This window comes from Rhipicephalus microplus, chromosome X (assembly GCF_043290135.1).
Source record: "Rhipicephalus microplus isolate Deutch F79 chromosome X, USDA_Rmic, whole genome shotgun sequence".
NCBI classification, from domain to species: domain Eukaryota; kingdom Metazoa; phylum Arthropoda; class Arachnida; order Ixodida; family Ixodidae; genus Rhipicephalus; species Rhipicephalus microplus.
This window is the reverse complement of record NC_134710.1, coordinates 73,983,301-73,995,866: the sequence shown is the minus strand read 5'-3', so window position 1 is coordinate 73,995,866 and position 12,566 is coordinate 73,983,301. Positions and strand designations below refer to the sequence as shown.

Genomic DNA, 12,566 nt, shown 5'->3' with positions numbered 1-12,566 from the left:
ATATTGTAGCGGACGCTACATTTCGAAATGTGTGTGTAGCGAAAAAAGCCCCTAGAACAGTGTATGCATACAACATGGCTAACTACGCTGCACTAAACGTAGCTCTTGAATCTTACTTTCCCACTTTTGATACATTGGCAGATGAATTAAACGGGGAAGAGTTATGGGGAGTACTTAAAGAGAAGCTTTTTGAACTACGTGCTAAATTTGTTCCCGTTCGAACGTTCTCTTCCAAAAGTTCAAGATATAAACCATGGTTTAACAGGCAAGTCAGTTCTTTATTAAGAAAAAACAGAAGAATCTATCAGCTTAGCAAGACTCAGAAATTGGATAGTCGCTACATACAGTTAGCAGAGTTAAAACGTAGTTTTAGAAAGCTCGCTGGGTCAGCCAAACAAGCATACTTCGCTAACTTAGGCCAGAGGCTGGTAGACGATCCGAAGGAATTTTGGAAATACGTTAAAAGAAACGGCAAGGAGGACACTTCTATTCAACCATTGCACTGGTCCGTCAGAATTATTAATGATCATCTGAGTAAGGTCGAAATTTTTGTTAATTACTTTTCGTCGGTATTTCAGTCTGATTTTTCAGGTGCTAGTGCAGTTACAACTGTTGATTTTTCTGTCCTAGTCGACAAAATGTGTGAGGTTGCGTTTAGTGCGACGGGACTCGAGAGATTATTGCAAGGCTTGAAACACACGAAAGCGAGTGGTCCGGATAATTAATATCCCGGCATTGTTTCTTATTAACTGTTCGGGCACTCTGTGTGTATATTTTTGTCGCTTATTTCAAAATTCCTTAAATGACGGCATTGTTCCTGGGGACTGGAAGTTGGCACACATGGTACCAATAGATAAAAGTGGACAGAGAGACAGAGTTGAGAATTATAGGCCAGTGTCGTGAACTAGTATAGCATGCAACGTTATGGAACATGTGATTTATAGCAGCATCATGTCCCACCTTGTTGTCAATATCCTTCTTCATCCTAGTCAGCATAGTTTCCGGCAAAGCTTTTCTTGTATGACGCAATTGGTAGAATATACTCATGACGTTGCCTCAGCTGTCGACAAGCAGCTAAGTGTTGACTGTATATTTCTGGATTTCAGAAAAGCTTTTGACGTCGTTACGCATAGTCTCTTGATCGCTAAACTTCGATATTACAAATTGGATGATAGGGTTATTGTTTGAATAGCTGAGTATCTTCGCTAAATGCAGATGTCTGTGGCTCTGAACGGTTGTTCCTCTAGATATGTTGCTGCGACCTCTGGTGTACCCCAGGGATCAGTCTTAGCTCCGCTTTTATTTTTGTTGTTCATAAATGGCATCACTTTGGTATCACACCATCATTTAGAATGTTTGCAGATGACTGTATAGTATATAGGGCCATCAATAGTGACCTTGACAAACAAGCACTGCAAAACAATTTAGATTTAATTGCCACATGGTGTGATAAATAAAAAATGTCGTTGAATGTGAGAAAAAGCGTCCACGTCACCTTTACCAGGGAACTCTCGCACTGCAGAAATCATTACACGATCAATAACGCTAATCTTCAATATGTCACGGAATATAAATACCTAGGCGTATTTTTCACTGCTGATTTGAGATAGAATAAACATGTCATTTACGTTAGGAACAAGGCGGTAGGAACATTAAGTTTTCTGAAACGTAACTTCAGTAGTTTACCACAAAAACTTAGAGAGCAGCTCTATTTTACACACATCCGCAGTATACTGGAGTATGCGTGCGTTTGCTGGGACCCATATACTAAGGGACTTACAGATAAACTTGAAAAAGTGCAGAATAGAGCAATTCGGTTTGTCCTTGGAAAGCCAAGCTGCCATTAGGAAAGCCATTCCGCGCCATTATCTTGGACTATAGGGTGGAGCCCTTTACAGAACATAATCAAATGTTTAGCCGTTTCCTCCTCCACGCGGACTATTTGGCTCGGTACGTCTTGGTCCGCAATACTCCCGTTCTGGCCTCGAACAGCAGAGAACTCACCCACGAATTATCGTAGATATTTTCTTTTGCAATTGCCTGCTTCAAAGTTCGCTAGGTCTCCAGTGATGAGTTCGTAAACATTCCAATTCTCCACATGTGTTTCCTTCACTTTCTTCGTGTCCGATGTTTTCTTTTGGCTTGGTATTTTGGCTGTTGTCTAAATACTTGCTTGACAATTTTCGAGTTCGCTTCCCCCATTTAGTATTAACATTCTTCGTGTACAAGTGATTCATGTACACAGAAAGCGCATGGACGCCTTCACAGCCTTCTTATGCGACTTAAGGAACTCAAGTTAACTGTTAACCTAAGTAGACGAAGAAAAATCACTCATTCACAAGCAGGTAGCCTCACGCACAGCTGCCTTATGAAGAAGTGTGTTCTGCCAAAAAGCTTCCTCGAGCATAGTGACGATCCATGGCGCGTAGTGTCTCGGTGAATCGCATTCAGCAGTATCGTATGGGAGACCAGCGCACGATGATGTGACGCGCCGAAAAAGACCACCTGGCGGAGAGTCACGACACAACAGAGCCGCTCGCGCCCAGACGACCGTCCGCAGTGTACTACTCCGAGAGCACGCGCGTGCGCCACTGCCGTGCTTCATTTTGGAACGAACAGCTTGAAAAGCCATTGCGCCAGTAATACTGCACTGTGGTTTAGAAAAAATAACTTTGTCCGAAGGCTACCTCAAATAAAAAGCAATGAAAAATGGAGAGAAGCCCTACAAAGCGGACTGCGTCCATGCATATGTAGTATCGAAGGGACAGCGCTGTGCCGTGATGACAGCTCCCTCGTCTTCATTTTCTGGTTGCTTGCTGGGTTTTGGGCTAATGCTAGTACTGGATAACATGCCCACATTGATAAGTCCGTACTGCAACGATACCACGTTGCCAACATCCGCAGTAAAACAAAACAAAAGTAAAGTCAGTGGTAGCTGCGTCCTTTTTTTTTTTCGGGCATCGGTTGTACGCCCTGTCCGCTGTAAGCATGCACGGGGACGTTGATCAAGCAAACCACCGTGGCAGCATAGCACGTGTGCTGTCGCGCTGCTATTCTTGAGTGCGCAGGAAAGATTAGCGACCACGGCGGCCACAGTTCGATGAGGGGTGAAAGAACACCCGTGAACCAAGATATATGTTCGCATTGGAGAACCCCAAGCGGTTACAATCTTGATACGCAGACTACAGCGTACCTCAAAATGATATGTTGTTTGGCATATGAAAGCCTAGCAATTATCGAGGTTCATCAGACGCCGTTTTAGGCCGACACAGGCAAGCGTAAAAACTGAAACTGTGGGTTTGGCGAACTAAAGAACGAGTAAAAATCGAAGACAATTGATACCTCTCTAGCAAGGCAGAAATTCCAATGTTACTTACCACAGCAGCCAGTGAGAAAAACGCTTACCGCGTCGGCCGACTCCAGAAAGCTAAGCTTCGATTGTTTCTAACAAGGACCCCGTCTTTTGCACAAATTAATTTAAACAGAGGCATCTCGGCATCGAGAGTTCACCGAGAGAGTATCTTTTATAACAGCTCAGAGGCGTAGGTGAACGCGGCCCAGCACAAGACTCGTGGGCAAGGCAGCTTTCTTTTACACGCAACTGTTTCTAAAAAAAAAAAAAGAAGACTACCTGCATAACGTATCATTCCCTTCACGCGGTGGCATCACATGGAGTTTGGTGGTGGTGGTCAGATGTATGGACGCATGGAAATTTTGTTAGTCCTGAAGAGTACGACTCAACGCTCAGCGGGCCAGATAAAAAAAGTTTACATGTGCCGTATGTTGCATAATACGCTCGTTTTATTTCCGGCAGAACGCCGTTTAAACTCGACTGCTTGGCCTTGGTTCCTACTGGTGGCTGTCTTCACAATCGAATAAATATAGCAGACACGCGCCACTGGGTGTTGAAACGAGCCCGACAGCACTAGATAGGAGAGCGAGAGCAGAATTTTGCTCGCCTGACCACTTGGATGTAACGCCGCTTCCTCTTTATACGTCCCCTATTTTTGCTATGCGTCCTGCCTCTTTTTATATATTGTTTTACTTGAATACGCAGCAGTACCGCCAGCGGCCTTTGGATTTGTAACGGCAGTGCGCGCCCGCACCGCCTCTACCAGCCGCCACTCTCGTCAGCGGGAGCAGCTGAGAAGTGCGCGCTCTCACCGCCAGCGTGGCCGTGGAAACTTTTTTGGCTGATGCCACATTGACCGAATAATTGTTATTTAATTAATATTATTAAAATTGTACACCTATAATTCTTCAGCATAAAGCACTACTTAAAGAAAAATAAAAGTACTTCAGCACTAGTCAAATTGGTGCCGATGGCCGCCTCTCTCCCTCCCTCCCTCTCTCCCGGTTTAAGCCCCACATGTCGTGTCCAAAACAGTTGAGTGCGAACCGCAATGGCAAAGCTGCTCCGTAATCGAAACGGTGTGGCTTCTGTGAAATGCCAGATACTCCGCCTCAAGATCACCAGCGCAAAACAACAACAGCTTGGACGCCAAAGCCTTTGGTACGTGATTATAGAAGCGCAGGTAGGGCGGTGCTAATGAGGCACGCGCTATTCGGACATTCAGGGGCGCAGCTGCCAGACATTTGTCGTGTCTCGCACGCAACCATGGTGGCCTGTAACGCAGCAACGCGCCGCCCATGCATGCGATGGCGGGTTTAATTCACAGCGCAGTCACAACAGCGCGCATGCGCCTTTGCACGACCGGCGCGTGCTCGTCCCTCGAAGAGTACGCCGGAAGATGGTACGAGCTAAACCACGGCCGGGCTAGACTGCAGCGCGCAGTTTAGCCCTGCAGCTGCACGGATCGGCGAAAAGGAGATGACGAACTGCAGTTGGTGCGCCACCTGCAGGGACGTCGCCTGAACGCGTACGCTTGCGGCCTAGGCTGGTGGCCGACGCAAAACAGGTCGGGCTGCGCCCTTCGGTAACTGACGATTATCGAGTCGTCGCGAGAACGTTATAGTAGTCTTTTCGGGACACGCGAGGTGACAGGGCGGCCAGCTTATGCTGTACGGGGCGGCCGCAGTCTCCTTCTTCATTTTGATAAGAACAATGGCACGTCCGACGCCGGGAATTTCCTCTGATAGCCGAGGAAAGGCACCCTCGCCTTCTGGAATCGGGGCACAGAAACTTGGAAAGTTGAGCGAGGTGAAGACGCAAAGATAGCGCACCGCAATAAAGGAAAGAAAATAATAAACACGTCTCCATCCTGTACGGTACCCGAAGACGCTCCTTCGACTGGGCCTCGCGGGGAAAAGTGCGCGAATAAATACGTCCACCATCCTGCACCAATGTATCAACAGGGGGTCGCCCTGAGGGAGCGCGGACAGTCGAGCGTTCCAATGAGAAAACTCTCTCATTGGGAACGTCCGCTTTCTTCTTGCCCACAGCCGAAATGGGGACTTCTGACCAGCATTGGTGCCGGGACAAATTATGAGGCCGAGGCTCGGAGGCACGTGTTTGACGTTGAACTACATTACCACGGGACAAATTCGAGAAATGAAAAACGGCGCGCTTTTTTTTTTGTCAGCTGCTTCATTCAGCGCTGGCATGTGCCTCTCCCCGAACGGTACGAGCTAGTCCCGAGGCCCATGAACGCCCGTGAACCTGGGCGCATTCACGCTCGCTGCGCGACAGCCTCCACGGCCAGGGCCGTTCCGCAGATCCAACTTCCCACGTCACAAGCGGGCAAGTGACAGCGCAGCAGACCATGCAACACAGCAAACGAGCCGCTGTCAGCTTGACGCGCGACAGCCGGAGCGAAAGGACACGGCCCAAACAGCACAGCGAAAAGCGCCACGCTTTTTCATTGTCGCGAGCGAATCCCGGATCCGAGTGGCCGTCTGACCTGCGCGCCAAGGCGCAGAAGAGCCTTGGTGAGAGGTACAGCGGCCTCTCTGCAGTTCCTTTTCTTTTTCGAAGTTTACTTCGGCTTAGGCAGCGCACGAAGTAAGCTTGCCTCACGCAAAGCGAACTATAGCCCCCGATAAACTGCGTTTGCGAGCTTTATTCATTTATTTACGTCCGACCAAGAGCACGCGCCACGGAACAAACGATACACGAAGTGCACTAGCGCATGCTTCATAGTACGACTTCACGCAGCAAGCCCCAGGTGGCGACTTCATATCCCCGCAGTCACGCAATATATCGACCTTCGCGTTCCCCTGGTATTTCATTTAGAACGGGCCGTGTTGGCACTTTATCGAAACCATTGCTGACATGGCAAAACGAGTGTCCAAGATACCGGTGAAACGCAACATCTGTTTACTCAAGTCAGTTCGTCATATCAATGCTCTACAAGATTCCATAACTATGCACGCTATAACCGGGGGGAGGGGCAGCATCCCCTCCCATCCCCCACTCAGTCGAAATTTGTGTGTTTGTGGGCACAGCGCCAGCGTGCGACACGAGACAAACTCATGGAATCTTTCTTTCCCACTGTTACTGCTCTGTGCGATTGATCACTTCAAACCCAGAAAAAAAAAAGTAGGGAGAGAGTAAAATAACAGAAGAAGAGAACCTTACTACTTCACAAGACTAGGACAATAGTAGTAAACAACTTTATTAAGGCAGCTGACGGTTTCCTAAGTGGCGAGGGCTGTCAGGCCATGCCTGGTCGCCACCTCGTCAGTGTGTTTGATGGCCCGGAGCTGGGTGTCTAGGCTTGTATTCGTGAGGATTGGACAAAAAACAAGCAACATGCCTGTCAGGGTGTCCAGACTCTTAGACTAACGAAATCGACTTACTGAGCAAGCTGGTTGTACCTCGCATTGCTACTGAGTTCTTTGTTAGTTAAGTGCTCCTCTCTCTCTCACACACACAAAAAATGAATGATCATCGAGTAGACATCAATGTGTAGCCATAAATTTCGGTTTGAGAAACCAGCAAAAGGGAATGAGCAACTAAAGTCTTTAAAGAGAGCTTTTGCAAAGGGAGTGGGAGCTCATTAAGTTCACAGTGTGAATGCTATTTCTAGTATTGCTTATCAGTACAATGCATGTGATAGGTGCAATGTATATTGTTGTGCAGATGAAAGCCCTCGTGCTAGTGACCCTAGCGGCCACTGCCGTGCGGGGCCAGTCGGATTTCACAGACCAGGCGACCAAGCAGTTCCTGGGCATGCTGTTCGCACCGTTCGGCTCCAAGCCGAGCGCCACCGCTGCCGCATCGGCGCCACTTTATGAGGCTGCTTCGCGGCCGTTGAGAAGTTCGGCGCACCACGACGAGCCCGAGTACGGCAGGCCAACCTACAGTCTGACACCGCCCCGTTCGTACAGGCGGCCGGAGTCGCCTTACCGGGCTCCAGTCAGCAGCTACCCACGAAGTAAGTCACGCTCAGGGCCCTGGATCTCACCACCTGAAGAGCACTGGGTACCTCCACCCAGTCACTGGGAGCCACAACCGTGGAACCCACCAAAACCAAAGCACGGTGCTGTGACCATCAAGATCCGGCCTGCTGCGCCTGAGGAAGATCACCACCACCATCACTCATGGGAAGACCACAGCCACGACCACAGTCACGACCACGGCCATGGTCACGGCTGGCACATCAAAAAGAAACCACACTACAAGACAGTTGATGCGAAGATACGCATCCCACCAGTAAAATTTCGCCTGCATGTGAGCCCCAAGATACGCATTGTGAGTGGCACGAAGGACCCGCTAGAAAGGCCACCACCACCTGAACCCGAGGAGCACTTCCCTTGGGAGAAACCTAGCACTGGTTGGGAGAAGCCCACATGGAAGCCGCCTTCGGGATGGGAGAAATACGCAAGCAGTGGATGGGAAAAGCCGCACTCCGCAGGCTGGGACAGACCCCACTCGAGTGGTTGGGACAAACACCATTCCAGCGGCTGGGAAAAACATCCCTCTAGTGGCTGGGAGAAGCATCCCTCCAGTGGTTGGGATAGACACCCATCCAGTGGTTGGGAGAAACCTACACGTGGCTGGGAGCGCCCACCATCCGGAGGCTGGGAACGATCATCACAGTCGGGGGGCTGGGAGAAGCCAGCGGCTAGTGGCTGGGAACACTACAGCTCTAGTGGCAGCTGGCAGTCACCATCAGGCGGCTGGAAACCGGACACAAGCGCTTGGGACAAATTCGCAACAGGCTGGGATGACTCGCACCACAAGCACTTCAAGCCCCATCACAGGCATTACCCTCCAGACTACCCACGCTATGACCCCAAATTTCGCATCAAGGTTCATCCCCATATTGTAACTGACCCTCCACCATCAACGACTACTACTACTACAGAAGCTCCAACATCCTCTAGCCTACGTAACGAACCCCCCAAACCTGAGGAGCGTGCAGACAGAGTGGATACAACAACTGCCATCATCACCACAACAACAGAATCAACCACAGCTGCAACAACAGAGTCAACCACAACGGAGATGATCACGACTACCAATGAGCCCATCACCACCACTACAGAGTCCACTACTATGACAGAACCCACGACAAGCACCACAACTGTGGAACCAACAACGTACAGTGAAAAAACAGTGCCTCCAACACCCCCTACAACTACTTTTTACACTGTGGACCCCTCAGTGGACCTCACCACCCCTGGTGGCCTCGAAAGAGAAGCACCCACATCAGGGTCACCTACAGAAAAGAGCACGTTAAGCCCTGATGAGATTACCATGAATCCTTCCACGTATCGCACTGATGAAACAACCACATCAATGACAACAGCAGAGACGACTGCAATGAGCACTTCCTACACAGAACCTTATGAAGAACGTGACGGTGCGACTCCTGAAATTCTTCCAGAAAAAAGGTCACGAGACCCATCCACAACAGAAGCTAGCAATGAGGACTACCCCAAGAACAAAAATGGTCAAGAAAAACCAACTGATCCAAGGTTTCACACTATTGATGATGAGAGAGCATACAAAAGGGACCATGGCAACAAGGCTGAGACCACAACAGTAGATGAAACCAGTTCAGAAGTTGCAAGCACTACACCAACAGCTACACAAACGACACCAGTAGAATCTGATGAACATAACGAAGTCACCATTAAGAAGCCAGAGAGCAGCGCAAAGCCAAGCAAGGTTGACAGGGACCTGCCACTTATAGCTGATCCATCCAGCCCTGAGGAAGTATCAGCTACTGGTTTGAATGCATGACTAGTGTCGATGTTGGTGGGCGATGGAGAAGCAAGCCACTGGCACACGGTGCTGGGTTCAGTGGCGAGAGCAGTCAATGAGTACAAGAACTACTACTGAGCATTGCACCATAAGTTTCTTAATGTCCCCAGTAAGAGAATACAAAAATGAGGGGACAGAAATGCCATACACATGCTCACGGTGCAAATTCAGGCTGCCAGCTTTTCGTGCACATCCCCACCAACATCGGAAGTACACTCTCTGATGAAAAAATTTGCCTCTGTGCAAAGGACCCACTCAGACATTAGTCAAGACATACATTGACTTGTTGGTCTACTGTTCACTCTCTTGCCGCAGCTGACGGTGGACATGTTTTATTACCACTTTGTTGTAAATAGACATTCAGCATTACTGAACTCACAAGGAGTTTTGAATTAGTTTTATCATTCCAGTGTGCCTTTGGAACAGGTTGCGGAGCCCTACTTACTCAAAACGTACTGCCATATCAGAAATGGAGCACTGCTGAAAGCTGAGAAGACTGAATGGTTTTATGGCTCAACGAGTGTGAGTGTGGGTGTGTGTGCATGGTGGTGGGCAAGAGAACAGTGAAATTGGTGCTTTTGCACATAGTTTCGACACTGCTAATAAATTACTTCTACAAACATGTTCACTGCCCTGCTGGATTTTGAAGAACTCTGACAACAAGTCGGGCACTTCGAAAGACACAGTAAAAATTAAATTTCATTTATTTTATAGTGAAAATAAGACTCATGACACAAACAACACCTTTACTTCAAGGCACAAACATAGGGACACTCCTAATGAATACCATTCACCCTGAAAACAACTTTTGCAAGAGTCAATGAACATAAGCTTAACAGACAGCAGTGTCTCATAGCAGCAAGATGGCGAGCAGGGCCAGTTAGTTGAAATTCATTTTGAAGATTGCTGTTGAGCACACCGAAACTTGGACAAGATATCGGCTTCATGTGTCGAAATTTCAGTGTACTTAACAAAAATAATATAATAACGAATTTCAAAATCAGTGTCGCATTACATTTCTTCATACAAGCGAGATACACAGGCGCTAGAGTAGCACCAACTGCTGACTAAAACTGCATAAATAGAACACCGCTATTCAGCTCTGAAGTTGGCATCGACTATCAAAGGTCCCGAGTGTTTATTAGATTGTCTCAACCAGAGCACACCCTATGAACTTCAACTCTTAAGACTCTCTTTTCTAGGCTTTCACACAATCCCAAATTTAAACAGTGAAGTTGAGCAGGAAACAAAAGTGATAAAGGAGCACTATATGACAAAAATTCTGAGAGACTAGGAGCTACAACATACATGAGACTGGAATCTAAAACAAAACACAATACTATACTGTTGTAGTTGTGTTAGCACAGCCCTGGTGTGCAAGTCGGGGCACAGCAGTCAAAAGAGACTCGTTGCAGTCCAAGGCAAATGCCAAACTGTTGGCTTCACAAAGATAAACACGCAAATACATACACACACGCATGCAGACACACTCAAACAGTAAAGATGCTGCAGTCTTTCTATGTGAACAATGAGCAAACACAAGGAATGACTGGCCATAACAATGACTTGGTCCCAAGATCAGAGGAGCCATTTTCCATGGTCACAAAGCAGTTTTCAATGTAAGGCAGTTATGTGGTGAGCTTTTCTTTACCATAGTTGCAAAACAAGCAGTGGCACATCACTGAAAAGAAAAAAAGAAAAGAAATGACAACTAAGCTATTTGCCATGCTACATGATAACAAAGTAATCAGTCCCTTCAACTACATAGTTAACAGTGCAAACAACAGCTCAATATAATGATAAAAAATACTAAAATAGCTGGGTAGCAGAATAACAAATAAGACAAGCTAGCAAAGACAGGCGTCTGTGTCAGCCTGCTTCTCCCAATCCTTGCATCGTTACACAATTCTTCTAGCCTTCATCAACCAGTCAGGTCAACAATTTATTGAAAAATGTTAGATCTGTGTATCATTTAATACCCCCACTATTCCCACAATGACAGCTTGAGAATCGATATGAATTAAGGTTATCTTTGAAGAAAAGCTGCATATAATAGCACAAGACCCAAAAAGCCAACCGAAATTCTCGAGCCCCTGCTTAGTAGATACTGGGAAAGCCTGCCTCAAAGGAAGGTTGCTGTTGCACTCAACATCTGAGCCAAAAAGATCCTCTGAATGATGGTGAATATGTGAGTTGCGAAAGGTAACTTACTTAGCACAGAACAAAATTATACATGCATTTATGACCTCTTCTGAAGATAAACATTTCAGAAGACTGAAAACTATCGTACATAAAAAAACTTAGAGGGAAATACGCTAAGGACTCTATAGTTTAATCAGTTTGCAGAACATGACCTAAAATTCACTTGTGTGATCCACCAATTTTCAAAATAATAACAATATGCTTTCACCTATCAAATCACTGCAGTTATTTCCTTTTCACCATTACTGATAGTCAGAACATACTGCATGCACTGCTGCTGTTCCAAGCAATACACAGTGGAACTCCAACTACACAAATTTAGGGGACTATGCAGAACTGTCGTATAGTTTGGGTGCTGTATAATTCAAAAACGAAGAATTCAGGCAATAATGCCTTGCCAAACAAAAAAAAGGTTACAAGTCACCTGAATAAGCCCCTGGCCCAAGCCTGCACAGCTCCAAGGTGGGTAGATAGAATTATTTTGAAAGATGACTGGCAAGTATTTATATAGACGAGGTGTGAGCTTAACAGAACGTTGGGCTAGATGGCTGTCTATGCACGCTAAAAGATTATACAGCACAAAAAATTACCAACACAGAAAAGAAAGGAAGACTATGCCAGTCTATTGCCAAGTTTCCTTTTCTATATGTCGTTTCTTGCACTATATTCTTTTAAGTTTTCAATAGTGAGCTAATTTTTATTCTTACCTAGAAAAAAAAAGGAACTTAATACGCACCTTGTTTTTGATGAAACAAGTCTAAAAATTGCTTGTGTGTCAGAATAAAGTACGAAATTGAAACACATGTCACACTGACAACAGCCTCTTATCGGAGGTCAAATACAGTGTCACCATCATCATAAAGTAGAGACTAAGCACAATACAAATACTATGAAGGATTTTATACCCCAAAATAATATAATTATGAGAGATATTGTAGCAGAGGGCTCCACGAATTCATGCTATGTGATGTTCTTTAACATGCCCTGATAATGCAAACTACATGGGTTCTACCATGTTGCCTCCATCAAAAGACGGCAAATTTTGTTACAAGGTTGCAGAGGTTCATTTTAAGTGCAACTGCAACCTGTGTGCATCGTATCTGTTTGCAATTCAGTGCCATTGTGACATGCTTTATTATGAAAGCTCAAAATAAGGGAAAGTTTTTTTGCATGCTGGAGATCGCTGCGTCGT

At 46.5% G+C, this 12,566-nt stretch overlaps 2 protein-coding genes across 7 annotated transcripts in view; one reads left to right on the top strand and one right to left on the bottom strand.

The window, feature by feature from the left end:
* Positions 1 to 9,796, top strand: part of LOC119176670 (uncharacterized) — a 40,134-nt gene extending 30,338 nt beyond the window's left edge. The window contains exon 2 of the mRNA XM_037428028.2: positions 7,043 to 9,796. Coding sequence (XP_037283925.2) covers positions 7,043 to 9,151 — 2,109 coding nt within the window. The 3' untranslated portion in view covers positions 9,152 to 9,796. The remainder of the gene's footprint in view (positions 1 to 7,042) is intronic.
* Positions 9,797 to 9,858: 62 nt separating this feature from the next.
* LOC119175942 (uncharacterized) overlaps positions 9,859 to 12,566 on the bottom strand; it is a 217,852-nt gene continuing 215,144 nt past the window's right edge. For all 6 annotated transcript variants that reach the window (XR_012886828.1, XR_012886832.1, XR_012886829.1 and 3 more), the window contains one exon: positions 9,859 to 10,853. Coding sequence is in view for 1 of the 6 variants with exons in the window: in XM_037426995.2 (XP_037282892.2) it covers positions 10,851 to 10,853 (3 nt within the window). In the remaining 5 variants the exon portion in view is untranslated. The remainder of the gene's footprint in view (positions 10,854 to 12,566) is intronic.